This window comes from Rhopalosiphum maidis, chromosome 2 (assembly GCF_003676215.2).
Source record: "Rhopalosiphum maidis isolate BTI-1 chromosome 2, ASM367621v3, whole genome shotgun sequence".
Taxonomy (NCBI): Eukaryota; Metazoa; Arthropoda; class Insecta; order Hemiptera; family Aphididae; genus Rhopalosiphum; species Rhopalosiphum maidis.
In genome coordinates, this window is record NC_040878.1 from 12,261,833 (window position 1) to 12,283,239 (window position 21,407).

The 21,407-nt window shown below is 25.4% G+C and overlaps 3 protein-coding genes across 4 annotated transcripts; 2 read left to right on the forward strand and 1 right to left on the reverse strand.

The window, feature by feature from the left end:
* The first annotated feature begins 166 nt into the window (after positions 1–166).
* On the forward strand, positions 167–892 carry LOC113555076. Its single transcript, XM_026959397.1, has 2 exons — positions 167–320; positions 405–892. Exons 1-2 carry the CDS (start codon positions 318–320, stop codon positions 831–833), a joined length of 432 nt encoding a protein of 143 aa, XP_026815198.1. The 5' UTR covers positions 167–317; the 3' UTR covers positions 834–892.
* LOC113555075 (protein mini spindles-like) lies at positions 827–18,884 on the reverse strand. Of its 2 annotated transcripts, none has more exons than XM_026959396.1 (36): positions 18,695–18,884; positions 17,397–17,529; positions 17,009–17,199; positions 16,745–16,951; positions 16,418–16,592; positions 16,240–16,360; positions 15,960–16,180; positions 14,966–15,160; positions 14,725–14,905; positions 10,593–10,705; positions 10,316–10,529; positions 10,077–10,249; positions 9,866–10,017; positions 9,569–9,790; positions 8,770–8,953; positions 8,505–8,696; positions 8,344–8,441; positions 8,131–8,269; positions 7,877–8,039; positions 7,647–7,816; positions 7,406–7,576; positions 7,223–7,345; positions 6,697–6,849; positions 6,419–6,631; positions 6,210–6,345; positions 5,929–6,122; positions 5,293–5,627; positions 4,927–5,106; positions 4,662–4,866; positions 2,971–3,108; positions 2,564–2,751; positions 2,335–2,503; positions 2,095–2,268; positions 1,887–1,997; positions 1,590–1,743; positions 827–1,509 (listed from the first exon to the last, which is right to left on the reverse strand). In XM_026959396.1, exons 2-36 carry the CDS (start codon positions 17,457–17,459, stop codon positions 1,274–1,276), a joined length of 6,054 nt encoding a protein of 2,017 aa, XP_026815197.1. In that variant the 5' UTR covers positions 17,460–17,529; positions 18,695–18,884; the 3' UTR covers positions 827–1,273. The 2 variants fall into 2 exon arrangements, with proteins under 2 accessions (XP_026815197.1, XP_026815196.1); XM_026959395.1 differs by lacking the exon at positions 18,695–18,884 and adding an exon at positions 9,360–9,371 and having other exon boundaries at positions 1,274–1,509; positions 17,397–17,459.
* Positions 12,356–13,840, forward strand: LOC113555077 (carboxypeptidase B-like). Its single transcript, XM_026959398.1, has 4 exons — positions 12,356–12,471; positions 12,556–12,784; positions 13,352–13,538; positions 13,593–13,840. Exons 1-4 carry the CDS (start codon positions 12,371–12,373, stop codon positions 13,838–13,840), a joined length of 765 nt encoding a protein of 254 aa, XP_026815199.1. The 5' UTR covers positions 12,356–12,370.
* Positions 18,885–21,407: the final 2,523 nt, after the last annotated feature.

Consider the following 21,407-nt stretch of genomic DNA (forward strand, 5'->3'; position numbering starts at 1 on the left):
AAACTATAATAAAATTATATTAATTAATCAAGAAAATAACATAAAAATATTTATTTCATATTTTATTCCATGAAAAAAAATCTTAATATTTTTTTTATTCATACAAAACAATTTTATATTTATAGCATTACTAAATAGTAATTGTATTAATACAATACACCTTGGTAAATACTTAATTTGTTCATTATCATTTGTTGCCTGTCAGTAAATAGTGAAAAAGTTACAACTATATAAGCTTACACAATTTTCATCAATACTTTTGTCACAGATGAACATTCACTAGATACTCTAGATTACTCTATGCTAGATAGGAAAGAATGGTAAGAATGTCACTTTTACGGCTTATTAAATTAATTTTGTATTTTTATATCAGAACACTATTTACTGGTTTTTATTTTTTGAAGTCTGAACAAGTGAAATACGACAAAACTTGGATTATCAATTGTTTTTCAAACAACAAACACACTACCTCCACACCAATGAGAGTAGGTTTTCTTAACCACTCACTGAACATCTTTGCAGACAAAGTAAATGAATTCATATACCTCACGCCTGAAACATACGTCATGCACTCGACACTTCATTTAGGAATTTTATCATTTGATTCATGTCATCACGGTAAATGGGTTCTGAGCTTTAGCAATGAACCATCAGGAATGGATTGTATCGAAACATTGAGGAAAAATGATATCAAAGTGACGGACATCCAGAAATTAATATCAGAAAGAGCACACTTTGAAGATGCTATAATCAAAACTGTTACTGATGTAGGTTTCCCACATTTTGTAGCTGAAGTGGAAAATGCCATAAAAACAAAAATGTTTGATCATTAAAATTAATTTTAATCAAAAATAAGAGTAATAATTATAATTATAATATTAAAATTAATATTTGACAAGTCTAAAATACTAATATATAAATATTATTTCATGTGTTAAGTACCTATATATTAATAAAAAATAAAATCTGTTAAAATCCACTAAAATAGTAAAATATAATATTAAAAATTATAATAAATTACACATTATTATTTTTATTAATTTGTTTGCAACACAATTAGCTTCTTCGTTCACAAAAAAAAGGCTCATACATAAATTTTGATGTTTTCTATTATAATATTAAAGCAAATATAAAAAAAAATCAAAGAAACAAATTACATTACACATTTTGGGTTTTCAGTCTTGGTAGGAGTAGTGAAAGGATTTGGGCATACCGATTTGACCTATATCAGAGCACTTGTTAGAAAATAATACTATATAAATGGAATAAAATTTTATTTGCGTGGAGAACGACTTGTGTTGAGCATTGGTAGATCTTCGTCTTGTGAGTCCTCTTCTAGTCGATTGTTTCCGTTACATTCTCCGTTAGATGCACTGTATGTTTCTTCTCTGGATGCTTTCATTTTCAATATTTGCAACCGTTTCATGAAACCATCAGCTTCACTTGCAGTTGCAGACTCAGGTTTACGTATGGGCATTGATGTGATTGGCTTTAGACTGTCACTATTTCCTACAAAATAAGCATAGACGGATACATAGGTGTGAACAAAATGTTAATTAAGCTAGAAAGAAAAAATTCAATAATATTACCATTGGGTTCGACTAAACAGCTTTTTAAATTGTCTTCAATTGCTGACAGTTTACGGTGAATATAATCTTGAAAATATTTTGTAGTCTTAGAAATATGTGGTTCTATGTCTATATTTGGATGCTTTATTTTGAATCTATGCAACTGTTGTATGCCCTAATAAAAAAATTCACATACTGTACTCAAAATAAAGAGTTTTAGGACTTCTATACAAATATTATTATTCTGTCACACAGTGTATACTACTTATAAATCGATCATTTCTAACATACTATATTATAATTGTTTCATTAACTCACTTCGTCGGTGTTTTCATGTTGACCTATTAGTTGGAATATATCAGATAGTTCGTCGTATGGTGTTCGATGTTTTCGTTTACTACTTTCTGGTCTAGGTTCACTGTTCAAATGCTACACATATATTAAATTTAGATTAAATAAATGTAATAAATTATGTGATGAATGATGATCAAAGTAAATATTTATAATTAATAATTATCATAATTACCCTTAAAAGCTTATGTATGTAAACAACCATTTCTGAATCTTTTGGGAATTCTGGACTAGCTAAACTTTCTAATACTTTATCACTGCGTATTTTTACCATAGTGTGAAGAACAGTTTTACATGTTCTTAGTGGGGTGTCAGATGGTTGTTTTTTCCAGTGTTTTGAATCAAACTCCTAATTAATACATTCAAATGACAACTTATTAGAAAATGAATAAAAAAATGTATATAGTTGAATTACCTTTAAGAATCTGTGTATGTGTGCAAGCACCCGCTCGTAGCATAGTTCATCGCCCCACTCTTGAAAATCTTTAACAATTTTCCATATACATTTCATTACCAATTCTTTATAATGATTGGACGAGTTTTGAGGACATTTAACGGTGTCATAAAGCATTGCCAACAAAGCGCTGTGAAATTATAAGTTTGTTTTAGTATAATATCTACATTAGAATAGAAAAAATGCTTACCATGTGACTGGTGTATGAGCAGATCGTTCCAAAACATTCATGATAAGACTATTCACACATCGTCCAAAAAGTTGAGTATCTGTACTGTTCTCTGGCCCCTTCATACTTAGTAGATACAATAGTTTTGAAAGTAAATCACGCACAATTTGTTCATTCAGTATTAAGGTAAATTCTTGATATTTATACAACTAAAATTATATATATCAATGAATTCAATATAACTATTGGATACATAATTCAAGTAAAAATGAACTAAGAATTGATGGAATGAAAATGAAAATTGAATACCTAGCAAGTATTCTCACATTCTCAAATTTAAGTAATTAAATAACTTGGAGCTTATTGATTACCATTTCACTATTTTAGAGTCTAATAATAACTTAAAAATTAAAATAAATAATACTTACATTCAAACACATATTAAATATATTCTTATACCCAACGGTGACATCAATGTCATGAGATTCAGATAAGACATCAAATTGTTTAATGATTGCACAAAATAGTGATAATACTTTTCCTCCTTCTAAAAACTTTGATCTCATCTGTATCAAACAAAACAGAAGAGGTTTATAATACGTCATAACATATATGTTTCAATTAAATATTCGAAATATATCATTTCAGTTTTCTAACATTACGTTCAACATGAACGTGCATCGTTTGCTTTTGTTTCATTATCACTTTGGTGTAACTATTATGGTTATAATTATCAATTTATCCAGTTAATACGTTAATGTGGAGGAATCTAGGTGCGTTTTACCACAGCCTTTTTATGCCTCAGCCTTACAAATGTATTTTATCTAATGCATCAAATTCATCAAATTACATTTACAAAAATTTAAAATATTTTTTTTTTTTACTAAATGAGTGAGCTCAAAAGCGCTTTTTATGAAATAAACTTATATCAAACACAACATTGAGATTGCAGCTATAAATGGGTTTACTTGTAAGTCCACTACTTCTCATACTATAAGCTACTGTAATAATTGGTCATATAATTGAAACCAATGCTAGTTTCTAAACATTCTTACAGTACCATCAGTGTCTATACAGATTTGTAATTAAAAGTTTTCATTATTCCACCTCGAGTGGCGAGTATAAAAATATCTGTTGTCTTGGTCAAAGGAAATACTGCGATTTAATGTTAAAACATTGCATAAAATCTGTCTTAGTCCCCACAATGCCACAACAAAGTCAATCATACAATTACATACAAAATTAATGCAAACACTAATCCAGATGCATGAAATGTAGCAAAAACCACTACTTTGAGAAAGGACTTTATAAAATATTGTAAAAGCTCTGCAAAATGTAAGTTCTGTGGCCAACTATCATACAGACAACTAAGAAGAATTATTCAATTCAGTGTCCAAACAGCACTGGACTAACACATCAACAAATAACCTTAGTCCTAAAATAAAATATAAATATATTGTGGACTATTGTTATTATATTATATTTTGTATTTTTTGTTATTATTTATAATTTATATAAATATTATAATTGTAGAGTTAGTTTCACACTAATAAATAGAGCTAGGATTTTGTAGCATTTGCATTTTCTTTCACAGTACTCCAATAATAGCTAATAAAAAACAAAATTTGATTCATACATCATAGAGTTTAAATATACAATTTTGTTTTTGCTTTTTCTTACTTATGATATTTGTAAATAAATGCTTGCTTTTTGGTACTTTTGTCAGCTTATTAGCTTTTTCTTTAGTTTTTGTTAATTATACGCACATTCAACATCTTTAGAACATTTACGTAGATATTAATTATAAATTAATAAAACAGTTTTTAATTTACTTTTTTCATTATTTATTAAATTGTATTTAGTTTTTCTAAGAATTAATTTGTTTGAACATATAAAAATGTGTTTAATAAATTATTTTTTGATATTAAAAATGTTTTTCAGCTAAACTTTTACATTGTCAAGTCTTTTTTTATTGCATTTTGCTGGTTAAAATACATTTTTTGTAGCATTGGCAATTTTTTAATGCCTTAATTGTAGATTTTTAGTACATCATTTTCCTAGCCCTACTAATAAATAAAATTAAAAAATATTAAATATATAATATTTAAAATAGACTTACATCAGATCTCATAAGCATTTTATCAAGACTTGTTAGAGCAGTTTTTGAAATCTCTATATTTTGTGATGTAACTTGATTTATTAACTGCTGAATAGGATCAGGTGTAGGCGCTGGTGGTGTTTTAGGACTTTTAGTAATAGTTGCAGTACTGTATGGACTTACATTTACACATGGTTTAGATGATGATATATTATCAGGTAAAGATCTAAAAATGAGAAAATATTTAAGTTCATGTTATTATACATAATAATGTACAGTTACATACTGAGTATGATCTTTAATCATTTTTCTGAATTTCACTTCATCTTGATCTGTATCCCAGTTATATGATTTTAATTTTAACTGTGGTTTTGAAATTTCTTCTGCCTCTAGTTCTTTAATAAACTTTTCGTCGAGACCATAACGTGTCACTTGAGGTTCATCATAAACTTCACTAACAGGTCGTCTAATAGAAATACAAATAATAATGCAAAATATTTTATATGAGTATTTCGATCAAGAAGTTTTAATTACTATATCTCTCCAACTTTAGTATGAACATATTTACTATTTATAAGTGCTAAGCAATATACCTAATCATGAGATATTGAGATAGTACATCAACAATTCGTGATTAAAAAAGTTTAATTACCTAATTCCCATCCGTAATGCAGACGAATGCTCTATGGTAGTAGGTATGCTTCCTGTTCTATATGATAAAGTACTTGCAGATCTAGAAGGTGAATCATTTGAATATCTTTGAGGACTAGATGTATGGTTGGATTCTTGTGAAACATTAAATGTAGTATTGTGTTCTTCTTCATCAGAATTATATTCATCGTCAACAATATCCTCAGTGTCAGGAACTTGTTGAACAGGAGGTACAACCATTTTGATAGTTGGCTGAACAGTAGCAACTGGCACAGCACGATTCTTTGATGCTCTTTTTAATCGTTCTCTCAGAAGACCCATATCTTTTTCAGATATCTATACAAATAGTAAAAATGTATTATAATTATTTTGCAATTACGATAACTAAAAAATCCTCAAATTATAGTCCATGAGGAGAATAACAGTCAAAAAATTAAAAACATTTAATATATTTTTGTTGTTATTATTCCAATCTTAAAATTTAATTGGTTATAATTAATAAACTATTGAATTGGCATCACATAAATACAGTTATTTTTGAATGGTTATTGACAATTTATAAGATTGACAAATTGTTATATACACATTTAATATTTATTAGTTATTATAGTATTTAACATGATAAGTGAATTCTTACATTGCCAACAAATTTAAACAGTGCTTCTCCGTGCAAAAAGAATGCAGCAACAAAACAATTTAGTGCAGCTGTTCGGACAGAATTATCTCTATCTCCAATACTTTTTGCAATTTCTTTGCAAGCAGCTGCAACACTAGGTTGGCAAATTGAAGTACCATAATCTTCTATCATAGTTGCCAAATGTTCTAAACACTCTAAAAGTACAGAAAATATTATGATATATATAATATTTTTTAACAAATGTATAAATTAACATCATGATGCTGATTAAAAAACATTACCTGAACGCTGTCTTGAGTTTTTTGATTTAACACCATCCATAATGTATTGAAACATTTTTGTATTTGGGAATATGAATGCAATTTGTTTTAATATGGCACGAACATTGCTTCTCACTGTATCTTTTGGGTCACCCAACTAAAAGTGTGAAAATAAAAAAATTATAATTTTAATTTACCTATAATTAATATTTACTTTAACTTTTACTCACTTTTGTTACTAAATATGGCACAAAACTTGATGCTTCGGTGTCATGGAGAGTGTATTTTTGGGCCATTAAGATGTCAAATATGTGTTGTAAATAGTCAAGACCTTTTAAAAGTACTGATGGATTGGTATCAAAAAATCTTAAAGTCATCCATTTCAATATTAGATCAAGATTACTAATTAATGATCCATTGTTGTCATCTGCTGTATTCAAATCCTAATTTAAAATTAGGAAAAAATTAGTATATTTAAGAATATATTGGATAGATATTTTCATAATACCTCTGAAAGAGTTTCAATTGCTTTAAGATGATATCTGAAATCTGAATGAAACATGTTTGTAATCAACACTTTGTTAATACCAGCAGTTAACATTTGTTCTCGAAGTTGTTCGACAAATTCTTCTCGAGGAGTAGTAAAATTCCATTTCAATGACTAAACATACCAATATTTTGACACTATTATAATTAACTAATAATTAATAATTCAGATACCTTAACTATTAGATATATAACTATAATAAATGTTTTTATTTTATTTTTAAACTTTTATTATTTTGACATACAGGGTCTTAAAACAAAAGTATTATACTACGTTAAGCACTGTCCTAAACCTAATGAAAATAATATTAATTTTAGAACTGCAATCAAAAATAAAAATTAGAATCAAATTTCAATATTTTGAAGTTTATATATATTGAAGTTTAATGATTTAGATAATAAGAATATAAATATATTTATAAAATTAATCCTGATAAATACATTTAATATAAATTGTTATAAATATATAATAATATAAAAAAATTTACTTTTAATTTATGTTCATCAATATCACGCTGATGCTTTAAGTTATTTCGTTGGAACAATGGACCATTATCTACTTCTTCTTTCTTTTTTCCAGTAGCTGTGCTTACTCGTGGAATCACATTTTCCTTAATAAAAAAAATTCATGAATAACAAGTAAACTAATATTTTTATAAGTTTTAACCAACTTTGTTAGCTTTAGGAGCAGCTTTAGGAGGAGGTATCTTTGATCCTCCTGATTTAACTGAAGAACCAGCAGGAATACCAGATTTTACAACCTTAGGTTTTTCAATCGGTACAACAGGTAAATTTGGTCTTTCTTTGTCCAATTTTTCTCTGCAAAACTTCACAGACATGGGCTACAACAAAACAAATAATTTATTAAAATATTTAGATATATTTTAATATTTTTAAATAATAAAATTATACCTTTAATTTTTCACATGCTCCATACATAGAAGCATAACCTAAGTGCATCATAAAACCAAGTACAGCCTTTTCAGAAGCACTACGAACACTCGCATTTCTATCTTCAAGACTTGTGTAAAGAACCAAAAGCAAACATTTCAACTCGTCAGCTGGAATAGACTTAGAAGGGACTATAAAAGTTAAAAATTAAATTAAGACTTGCTCAACTATATTAATAATTAAAATCATACTAAGTGGTAACTTTTCTGCAAGCCAAGTCCATAACTCTGAACGCAATGTTACTGAATTATTTTTTAACGCGTCCAAAAGTATATCACCGCCGAAAAATTCGCGATAACCGCATACATCAGCCCATGTATTCATACATTGACGAGCACTTTGACATTTAAAAGTCTAAAATAATGTATTTAATCATTTTCATTTAACATTTATTCTAAAAAGTGTTTGAATATGTAAAAAATTAATAATATTAATAATAAAGTACCTTCGGGTCACCCAATGCATTTAAAACACCAGGTAAATAACCTTTTATATAGTTTTTAAAAGAAGATCCCATAGCTTTTGAAATTAATTCTACCAAGTTAATTGCATTGGAACCAAGACGAGCATTTGAATCGCTTATTCTAAAAGATAATTGTCAAATCAATTAATATGAATCATAATTATTTTTAAATACTTATAAAGTAGTAGTTTATACCTGTCTTGTAAAGCTTTCCTAGCTTCTCCTAATTCACTTGTTATAAATTTGGCTTCATTAACAATATTTTGCAGTTTGGTTAAAGCATCAGAACGAACCTAAATATATGAATATAATTAAAACAATTTATTTTATTTTATTATAATATTTACACTACTTACTTTCCAATCTTTATCTGAAAGTTCATTAATCAAAGCATCAGTTATTTGAGGAGATATATCAACTCTTGGAACAATATCTCGTATGTTAACTTCATAAGCAGGTTTTTCTTCATCACTCGCGGTTTCTATGGATTCTGTAGAACCATCCATTTTTTTCCCACGAGTTGGCTTTGGTGGAGCTTCACCTTGGTGCTAACGAATAAAAAAAAAACTATATGTATTATTATTTCTTACAGAATATGTAATAAATAACAATCAAATTTACCTTTTCAAATTCTGCATTTATTTGTTGTACTAATGTTGGTTTTTCATTTTCAAAAAATAAACTTAATTGAGGTCCCATATAAAGATACATAACACCCAGAAGAGAGATAACAGCCAAACGAACTTGGGGGTTAGAAGCGCTCACAGCTTTTTTGACATTTTGCATCACAGATTTAGGTTCAATGCTAAAATATCAACAAAATAAATACATACATAAAATTTTTAGTACTATAAATTATATAATTCAACAAAACTAGATATTGAACATGAAAAATAATGATAATATTATCATGAATATATATTAAAAAATGGTCTTATTTCTTCACTCCCAATTGTAACTAAGTTTCTCTAAAATATTACCAACAAACTATTAAATACAAAAGTAAAAAAATAGTGTAAGATTCTATTGATTTTAACACATCATTATCAATATAAATTATCTATTAGTATATTACCATAAAATTATTCTACAAAATGATGGTAGATATCACAACATATATATTAAAGTAACAAATAACATAAAAAAAATATACAATTAATTGTAAAGTATATGTTAAGTAAGGGTAAAAATAAATAAATATCATAACTTACTCCAATTCAGACCTGATAGCATGAAATTTAAAATAATATTTTTAATAAATAAATAACTGTAGTATAAAATTGAATATAACTACTATAATTTATTTTATTGAGGTAAGAAATGATTATCTTGATAAATTTTTTTTTTTTAATTTACAATTTACAATGAATTAAAATGTATTTTATACTTTAAATATTAATAAAAATATAAATGTACTTACATAAATCCAAACTCTAAGATTGCACCCGAAAGCCAATTCAGGGCATCAATTTGAACTTTTGGATTTTTCTGTACAGTAAATGCATACTCTAACACTGCATTACAGACCAAATCTAGTCTAGTTGATTCTGCAAGAGTAGTCAATACTTGACTAGCTAAATTACCATTTTTATTATCACCCAATAGGGAAGAAACATCTTGAATACAGCAATTCATACCAGTACTATAAATTTAATAATGATGAAAAGATAAATTAAAAACGAGAGTAAAAAATAAAATAAATAAGTAATATAAATACCTAGTTATAGGAAACTTTTCGATGACTTTTTTCAAACACTCAAGTCTCAATTTTTGTATTTGTACATTATTATCTTTAATACCGGGTTTCTTATTCAGTAGTTTTATTAACACTTGGCTGCTAACTGTCAATGAGTCCATTTGATCGATTATCTGAAATAAAAGAAATTATAAAGTAAACAAAAATATTTTTTTAAATAATTATCACAAACTTGAGAAAATTCTTGAACATTAGACAAACGAGTTTTCCAATTGGCATCAACCATACCATTTAAAATTTCAGGAGAACAAAATGTTAAAGCCAGTTCTTCTAATTCATCATCTCCAATTTCATTTTCAGTTTCAATCGGAGGAAGAGATTTTGATTGTACAGGTTTACGTCCTCCTGATGATATAAAAAAATACTAAGCATATTACAATATTCTGAATTTTAAATTCAATAAATATATACCAGGAGCACTCATGGGTTTTTTAACCTTATTGTTGGCAACTGTCTTACTAGGAATATTAACAGCTGTGCGAGTTCTTCTAATAACAGTGTTTTTGTTAATTGTAGCTGTTGCTTTTTTCTCTGCAACATTAGATGAGACAACAGCAGGTTTTGATTCTCTAACAATATTAGTTGGTTTTGCAGTTATTACCGCTTTTTCTGATGCTTCTTTTATCTAAAAAAAAAAAAAAGTAGCCATTAATAATTATAATATGTATATTATGATATTTTTACTAACTTTAGCAAGTTTTATTGCATCAACAGTAGTCAAAAATGGAAGAATATTTTTTTCTGATACAACCTTCCATGCAGTACCAAGAGCTTCAGCAGAATTATCTCGTACAGTTGGATCTGTAAAATAAAAATAATTAGTAGATGAATAAATAAAAACAATTTTATTTATATTCACAATTAATATAAATGTTTATAAGCTCTATCTCATGTATGAATAACCTTTAATGGTAGGCTTCTACATACTGAGGTAGCAATATAATACATGGCTAAGGCATTATAAATTAAACACCTGATAAAACTTATTTAAATTAATTATTAAAGATTAAAATTATTTTATACATTATGTTGTTATGGGAATACATCAATAGATATAATTAAGTATAATGTTAAAATCTAACGAGTATGAAGAATTATTTATTTTTATTAAATGTTATACTGTATTTAATTAATATATATTGTTTAGCACAAAACATAAACTTAACAAATCGTCAAAAAGCTAAAAATGAATTTGTTTTAAAAAATCACAAAAATATGATTAGAAAAGACTGTAAGTTATGGAACTTAAAAATAGAGAAAAACCATATTACATTTAAAATACTTATAAATTCAGTAGGAGTGAATATAATCAGTTTAACTCATATGAAGCACATAGAAAACGAACAAAACATTGGCCAAGACATAAAAAAAATTTATATTAATCATAATAATTTATTATTGAGCACAACAAACAAAAATATGAAATATGACTCAATAAAAGACATCGATAAAGTAATTAATAAAATAATGATGTTGAATATGGGCAATATTATTTATTTATGCATTCCTATGTGTGCATTATATAATGATAAAGGACAGGGGGTAGCAATTAAATTGTATGGCGGTCCAGATAATTTAAAAAACAATTTTCAAGAGCCAGAAAAAACTTAAACATTATTTAATAATTGTTATTTGATCGTGATTATTATTGTAAACAGTGATAAAAAATCAATGCTATCGTAATCTCCATAATATACACAATACAAATTAATTAAATAACTATTATTATGTGGAAAACCAACATTGAAAAAGTGATAGGACTGTTGATGCATAGCAGCTAAGATTTTTAGAAACATTCTACCATATATTCAAACACTTCTTTTACAAATTTTGATATGTTTTTAACACAGTCTTTATTAAAGTAACAAAAGTAAAAGAAAGATGTAGTTAATATCGCAATATAATTTTTATTTTGTAAATAACTGTATTTTTTTCTTAGTAAAAAATTAAATTTTTTTTTTTTTTAACTAACTTGTACCTGATAATCATTGTACCTTAAATTGGAAGGCAAAAAATTAATACATTTTATACAAAACCTACAAAAGATACATAAAAATTCAAATTATTTTACAAAATGAAAATTGAACTACAAGGAATATGATTATCTCTTTTTGCTAATTGATAAAAATAATTAACTGTCTTTAACTATAATCATCAAATACAGTTTTGAGAATTTTATATTTCAGAGCATACCAAATAAATTTGATAAATTTTATCATACAAATGATATTTATAAATTTATTGATAATTTTAATAAAAAAAATTTTGTCAAAGTCTCAACTATTGGATATACTAAACAAGGAACTCCTTTAAAGGTAATACACATAAAACCGGATAATAATCAAACAAACAGTGATATTATTTGGATTGATGGAGGTATATTAGTCTTAACATTTTTAGCTATTTACAAAATGTTTAAATATTTTAATAGGTACTCATGCACGTGAATGGATAACTATTTCATCAATGGTATACATAATAAATGAATTGATATATAATAGAAAGTCTTTACCAATATATATGAAAAATATACATTTCGTCTTAATGCCAATTGTAAATCCTGATGGGTAGGATATTAAGGAATTTAAAAAAAAAATCAAATAAAAGCATTTAGTTATTTCAACATAAATTATTTAAAATTTAATATTTAGGTACACATATTCATATGAAAATGATAGGCTATGGAGGAAAAATCGTGTTGAAACATATAACAAAAATTGTATAGGAATAGATTTGAACCGTAATTGGAATTATGATTGGTACAGTATAAACTCAGATGAAAACTATTGCTCAGAAAATTACCAAGGAACAGCTCCGAATTCAGAATTAGAAATAAAAGCAATCATTCAGTTTATTAATAAAAATTTAGCTAAAATAAAGGTCAGTTTACACAATAACTGAAGAACTTTAGAAATCATGATTTTTAACACAGATTCAATTTTTTATTTAATATATGTTGAAACAATAATAATATTAAACTATTTTAATATAATTTAATTTTTCAGTATTTATACTTAATGACTTATTATATTACCTATGATAATATTTTATACTATTTTAATTTTATATAAATATTTTGTTTGTATAATATACATTGTCTTTTCTTTATTTAATATATACTAGGTTATAGTATTTGAAATAGTGTAATTGTTGATACAATATTTGTTTAATATAGTATAAATACTATAAATAACATATTATGAGAAAATGAAAAAATAATAACTCATACCAAATCAAAAATAATTGATACTTTAAACATTATATAATTAAACGTAAATCAATATAACAAAAACCAATCTGAGTAATATCAGTCAGTATAAATTTAGGTTTAAAATAAAGTTGAAAAAAAAAATAAAAAGCTGTGTACATTATAGCATCACACAATAAAATACTATATAAATATATATTAAGTAAAGTAAATACTTATAAAAACCCCTTGTTGAACAGGGATTTATAACATTACATTCATACGGACAAGCAATTGTATTTCCTTGGGCATACACTAAAGATCATTTAAAAATAGACTATGATAAACATCAAAACATAGCTACATCCATGTCATTAAAAATATTTGAAAAAACTTCAAACACTTATACTGTTGGTCCAGCAAGTACAGTGTTATATAAAGCATCAGGTTTAATTCAATTAATGTTACTCTTAATAATTAATACAAAAAATAATTTTATAGGAACATCAATGGATTGGATGAAAGGTATAGCAAATATAAGATATGTATTTACATTGGAATTAAGAGATACTGGTATCAATGGTTTTAATTTGCCTACTAGTGAAATAATACCATCTGGTCAAGAAGCATTTTGTGCTGTTTCTGTGCTAGCTAAAGTTGTTGAATCTGATTACCAATCAAAAAGTACATTATGTAGATCTAAACATTTTTTGTTTAGTATAATGTTAACAATATATTATTTCAATTAAATAATGAATTCTTGATCTACCAAAGAAAAAAAAATAATAATAACACACATAATTAACAAAGTTAGCTCGATCTATCAGAAACATCAAGATGTTTGAAACACTAGATTGAGTACACTAATACTAAAAACAAGCTACGATTTAGAAGTTTCCTTTACCACTACAAGGCAATAAAATAGATCTATATCTATTTTTCATTTTGTGCTTTGTTTTTATTTTTTTAATAAAAAAAGAATACTAAAGTAAACTTATTAACAAGTACCAAATAATTTACAATTTTTTTAATTGAACTATTAGAAAATCCTAATTGTTATGAAGCGCTTAGATTTATTTGTATGTTTACAGTTTGACAGATAATTTTAATTTCTTACAGTGGTGAGGGAGGGGGTTACATCTAAAAAGTAGCTGCTTTCATTACACCAGTGCTATTACAAATAACGCAGTACAATATTTTCTCTTTTACCAGCAGTCAGAAATTTGAAAAATTATTAAAAATATACTTAATACTTAAGGGTAAATGAATTATGTAGTAAGTGTACTAAATCAGCACTGTGCTCAGATAAATATTTTCTTTATGGTGGTATTAAAATACAAATTTTGTAATTTATCTAAATAAAATAAATATATGATAATTTATCAAAATAAATGTATCTAATTAAATTTAGCTATTGTGCAAAAATAGGTACTATAGCTCACATTAAAACAACTAACAAGTAAACTAATCGTCATTTTTAATTGGCAATATGCTTAAAAATAGGATTATATTATGTATGATTAATTTTGTTGTTTAAAAAATATTTTATTAAATACATAAAATAATTAGTTTTTTAAGACTTGACTTAAAATATGATCAATTAAAAATAACACTTATGATAAAAAAAAATTACCTGATTCATTTAATGTTTTTATTAATGCTGTGGTGAAAATTTTTAAATATTTTTTGTTTAAAATTGTTGGTGTACACTTTGAAAAGCATCGAGTTAAAAATGAAACTGATTCAGCTTTTACTGATGGATTTTTATTGTCTATTGCAGTCAAAATATCTTCATGAATAGATTCAAGTGTCATCTAAAATAATTAAAAATTATTACTTACATCAAATTATAACCGTTATCAAATTTAATTTACACTTAAATATATGGCATCAACAGCATCTCGAAGTGGCAATACAACATTTTGTTTTTTTTCTTTAAATTTTTCCAACAATGCTGGTATGCAAGCAGAAGCATAAGTTTCAAATCGTTTTTTTAATCCATTAGCTAACATTGCCATACACTTTGCAGCAATACCAACTATTATTACATTAGAATCTTTTGTGATAATCTATAGAAAAATCAAAAATAAGTATACATAAAAATATATAAACATATATTAATTATAATATTAAATTTATTGTTTTAATTGCATAGCACAGTTAGTTATCATGATAAGATAAGTTTGCATGACGGACGAAAATTTGTCGTTTTTCTCTACTACAATACTTGAGGGTTAAGACCCATCCGTATTTCCATCAGTCAGATACGCTAAGTTATCTGGTCTTTCGGTATACAGAATATCAATACAAATAAATAATGAGACCCAAGATTTCAATTGAATGCATTTTTTTTTATATATATTATAGATCATCTATAGTCTGTTCAGGGCAACCTCCTACGTCACTATGCTACTAAAACTAGTTTGCTCGTGGCTGGGTATTATTGGGGAATGCACAGAAAACTGATTTTGGTTGGCGCATTCTCTCGCTGGACAGAGTATACATAATTTGATTCAGATAACAGATAATTCAAAAATGAAATTTTACAGTTTTTAGGTCAAAATATTATCTAAGGTAATTATAATCGATTTAATATTATGCTCACAATTTAACAGGTATAAAATTAAATAGCTTAATATAAAAATTTTTATTTTACATGGTATAATGAATAGTATAGTGCTATATTGTCATACAATGTAATTCACTGATAAAATTCATTCCTTTTTTTTCCAAAAGATTTTTTATAAAAAAAAAGTTTTAAATAAATAAAAATATTATTATTATTAATTTCAGTCAAATTTTTTTTCAATTTTTGATAGTTATTAGAAAATTTAAATCCAATATTTTTATACTATTGTGGTTTCTTACTTTCTTTAAGGCTCTGACCAAATCTCCATATTCTCCACTTTCTAATTTAGGAGCTTTAGACAATATTCCTTCTAGCGTATCTATGGCTTCTTTACGTTCTTGCCATTTTTTTGCTTCAAGCTTTTCATAAAAGTCTTTACTGAGTTGACTAAGTATGTTAACTGGATCAATATGTTCTTCTGGATCATCAACTACATCAGTGCCTTCTTCCAATATTATATCTGTTGTTTAATTTTTTATTAATTTTATTAATTCATTGGAATTATTTTTTTTTGCTTACCTCCATTAGCAGCAGCTACTTCTTCCATTTTAGCAGCTTGTTCTTGTTGAGAACGTAAGAATCGGGTGGGTCGTGGTTTATCAACATTTATTTTTTCAAATTCTGCTTCTAACTCTTGCATCTAATTTAAATATTTATTTTAATAAAATTTTACAACATGCAACCTAGGTATTTTTACTTGTAGAGGTTTTAGATTAGCCAAATTAGCTTTAACAGGAGTAGGACCAATCCAAGAATAGATTTCTATGGCCAACAATTTTGCTTCATCTCTAACACTTTTATCTCTATCTTCAAGAATTGATTGTAATTTTTTCAGTAGAGGCTTAATATTTAAAACTTTTGATCCGTATTCTCTATGATAAATAAAACACGACACATTTAAAAAAATATATAATATTTATAATCACTAATTATTTTATTCATTGTTTTTATTAATAAGAATTAACATAGTTTTGTAATTTAAAAGTTTCATGATTTAATGTTTTTTTTATTAGTATATACTTACTTTATTGCCTGAGTTGCAGCTTTAATGCAAGTTGAAACAATTTTAGGAAATTTATGATCCATTCCTTTAACCAATTCCTCTATTACAATATCTTGCTTTTCAATTTCAATAAACATTAATGTTATTTGTATAGCAATATCCTTAGTTTTTGCTTTTGGTGCACCATAACATTTTGTTATTAAACCAGTCATAACATCACCCACCGTACTATAAAAAAACTGATGAGAAACAATGAAATTTAAAATACAGTTTTAGCTAACTAACCGTCCAGCAGTAGCAGAATTTTCCACAAAAACTAATGTGGCTTCAAGACCTTTTTCCTGTGCAACTGCATTGCTATCAATAACAAATTTCTTTACTATTCCTGTAAATTTGTTCCATTCAGGAGCTTTTTCATCTAATTGTCCGAATAATTTAATAGCTTCTTCATAACCACTTATTCTGGCTTTCCATAACTAAATAAAATAATTGACATTTAGTATGTTTTAAGATAATTGTAATTAGGTAATATATAAAATGAATTAAAAAACATCTTGTATAATTTTATGGACAGCTATAAATGCACATGATTTTGACTTAATAATCAATAATATTCAAACAGTAAAAAAAAATAGTTACATAGAATATTATATAAATTAATATAAATAGTTACTTTGTGTACACATCTTTCCTCAATGGGTAACTTTGTATATGATGTATCTTCCTCGGTAGTCATTTTTCCATAAAGTTTTTCAGAACAATATGAAATTTAAAGTCAATAGTTTATTTTTTGATTCATTAATGCGCTAAAAATAAAAATAAATTTAAATTATGTCATTTATATTTAAACACATTACCTATAGATGCATTGTATTTAAATATAATCATATTTAAATTTTTTATTAAAAAAATTTCATTGACTAATAAATCTTGTTTTACACAAAATTATATTAATTTTATCATTTATTTAAGTACAAATTAATAAAAATGAATGATAATGATAATTACAAACATGAATAACATCCCTAACTCATAAAAGTACTTAATACACAAAAATTATAATAGTCTCAAATTATATTTAGTAAAATATAAGCATTAACTGTGATTGTCTATGTAATTATTTTAGAAGTTAAGACACTGCAAAAACTTTTATCAAAATTAATATAAGTAGATTGATAAAAACTTAGCTATTCTTTTAAATGTACAATGTAAAGATTAAACAGTTAGAGTGAGAGGTTGTAAACAGGTTTGCTTATTTGGATATGACCAACCTACATAAACTGTCTTGTATGATACATTTCTTTTTATGTAGGTTGATGGTTAATTACAATTTCTTCATCATAAACGTAGATTTATAAATTTGTTTAAGTTTATACCCCCAAAACAGTAAATGAAACACACTTACATTAACTAAATTTAAATGAAATATGTATATGTGTTGATGTATAGTAGAATTGTAAACATCTAAGAATATGTTTAATTAAACTATTCTATGATAAAATATTATAATATTGTTTTTAATTCACAAATAATATAATTATCTATAGTTTTATTCAATGACTTATTTATGAAGTATAGGATTTATTAATTGTATAAATAACTCATTAGTTGACTTCACATTAGAAATCTTAAAAAGAAAATATTAAATAGATAGGTATATTTCATACGTGAAATAAATCAACAAATTATTGACAAATGTAAACAATATTAAAAAATATAAAACTATGTCAATACAATAATCTGTTGGTTTACTAAAAAATAAGGTATAATTAAATTAAAATTGGTAATTTTGTATAAATATAACTAGGTATATTATGTAGATTAAATTTATTTAAATATTATTATTATTAGGTACAATGTATTTACATACTCTCACAGACTTGAGAGTATCTTTAGAGATTTAAGTGACTAGGAACAATAAAAGTATAACGTAATTGTATATAATACATTACACAGAATTATAAAACGTACCTTAACTTATATCTTAACGTCAATTGTATAGTCTTCAATGGTTTTCTCCAAATTGTCAATCAATTCAGTTACAAATAGAAGGTACCTCCTACGTCCTGTTCAGTAAGATTATAGATATTTAACGTTAAACGATTTTGGTACGAATTACGAGGATATACTTGTATCAACTTAATGTGTTTTATCAGTTGTGACAAGTGAACGGAGGGATATTAACGATTTTCTTTACTTGACGCAATAAAATAAAAAAATGAAAACAAAAAGGAATAACACATGTTTTATCACAGGGAGATTGGAATAAATAAATAATAAATTATAGCGTCTTTGGAAAATTTGAGAATATATTGCTATCAATAATAATAACATTTTAGATAACGATTACTTTAAAAGATCATTTTAAAATGCTCTTAAAGTCACAAAGGTTTATACATAGAATATAGATCTATAAACCTAATAAACCTTGCAAAGTCGCTACTAGCTTTAAGATTTAAATATCAATAAAATCCTATTGAAAGACCTAAACAAATGAGCAATGTTCCTATCTTAAAATTTGATAATAGGTCAATTTGCTCAAATAGTAAAGACTACGATTAAAGATACCTCCTAATAGTATATCTTTAATTGTGGTAAAGACTAAAGCTAACCATAGGGTATAGGGTAATTTAAAATTGATTCTTCTACATTATCATTTGGTGCTTATGTTAAGGTTAGGTTAAAGACAGTTTTTTTTAATAATACAAAACAAACATCTATTCGTTTAGTACGTTGTTTATTATTTAAATTTAATTTATGTTGTAAACAATTTATAAAAATATTATTTTTAATTTATGACACTGCTTTGTTCAAGTGTGATATATTGGTATATTATAATTTATAAAGTAGTTCTTATATTATCTATACCAGTGTTATTGTTATACATGCGACATGTCATAATCTGCGGACAAATTATATTATATTTTATAGAAAAAATTACAATACAATTTTATATTTTTTTTTTTTAAACGTTTATAGGTAAATAAAATGTTTTAAATAAAACCACTTGTTTAAAACATTTTAAACACACGTCTAAAACAATTTATAAATATAAACACATTCAAACTTTGATAATATAAGTTTATAAGACAGAGATGGAGACCACACATAAGGGTGTGGCGTCTGTTTAAATAATTATTATAAAATTTTTTATTATCATATACATGGAAGTAGGTAAAATGGAAAATTGATAAATTTTTGATTTTATTGAATATCCATGAATATGTTTTGGGTATTTTATGGTCGCAGTTTATAAAATATAATGGTAATATAAGTATAGATTTAACTTTGTGAATCTGTGATGTTTTATTTTTTATTATAGGTATCAATAATTATATAATAATTTATAAGAAAGAAAAAAAATATTGTAAGGATTGTTAATTTTTTTTAAAAGAACATGCGATATATCTATTATGTTTATTTAAATAAAAGTAGTTGTAATAATTGTCATCAGTTGATTTTCAGAACATTATAAAACCCCCACAAATATCACCAAAATATCTAATTATAATTTATATAATGTCTAAACCTAAACTCTAAATGTAGTGTACACTGCAGTTGGTATTAGTAATATTAGTTATATTGTATATTATTTTAAGTCTATTATAGTATTCTAAACATTACTACACTAGTATTTTTTATAGATTTATAGAATTGGTATATTCATGATCATGACACATGTAGGTGTATAAAATGTTTGTAAACTATATAGGTACTGTTATAACAGCGTTATTAGTTCTTGAGTCAACAAAATAGTATATATGCGACAAAAACAAATAATTTCGTAATAATAAATAACAAAGAACAAAATAATTGAAGTTCAATCGGAAGTTGAGACCAACCTAAAAATAGGAGCGTTTTAAGAATGTTATACTGATCATACCTAGATTGGCTAGATTAATAGCTTTTAAATTTAAAAATATAAATTAAAGATAAAACCTTGCAATCATCGGCCGCCGGCTTGACATGTCATGTATTTATGTATCATATTTTGCTTCAAATTTTTCTTTCTTTAATAGTAATTTCATCAGATATGTTCGTTTACAACGATACAAATTAATCGTTATACTGCCTATGCTAAATATGTTTCACGTACCGCAGAGTATCAAATTCATAATAATTTAAAACTAATAGAATCGAATTAAGCTACTGAAGATTCCTCAACATATTGGCTACCAACAAATTGTATTATAGATCTTACACATTGTCAATCTTATAAAAATATATTTTACGAATACTTACAATTACAAAGTATTTGAATACAATATACAAATATGCAATAGTATAGATGTTAAATTGTTAACAATTTCACAAATAACATGTCTGACTATTTAGAGGTAAATACATATACCTACATATTCACAACTTCATATATATTAGAACTAAAATTAATAAAATTATTAGATTTTCATTTTTTTTAAATCCATACCGTATAAAACAGGAAGTGGCATTTTTTTTATTTTAAAAAATATCAAATTTTTATGAAAAAAAATTAATAAAACGGACTTTATGGTATTTCAATTTTGTTAAAAAAACTTTTAAAAAGTATTCAGAATACTTAGAAAATACTATAAAAAATTATTTTTAGAATACCATAAAATTACTTGTATTAGAATATTTTACAAAACATATTTTACTGCCATTCTGTCACACCAATATGGTTAACCGATACATCATATTATTA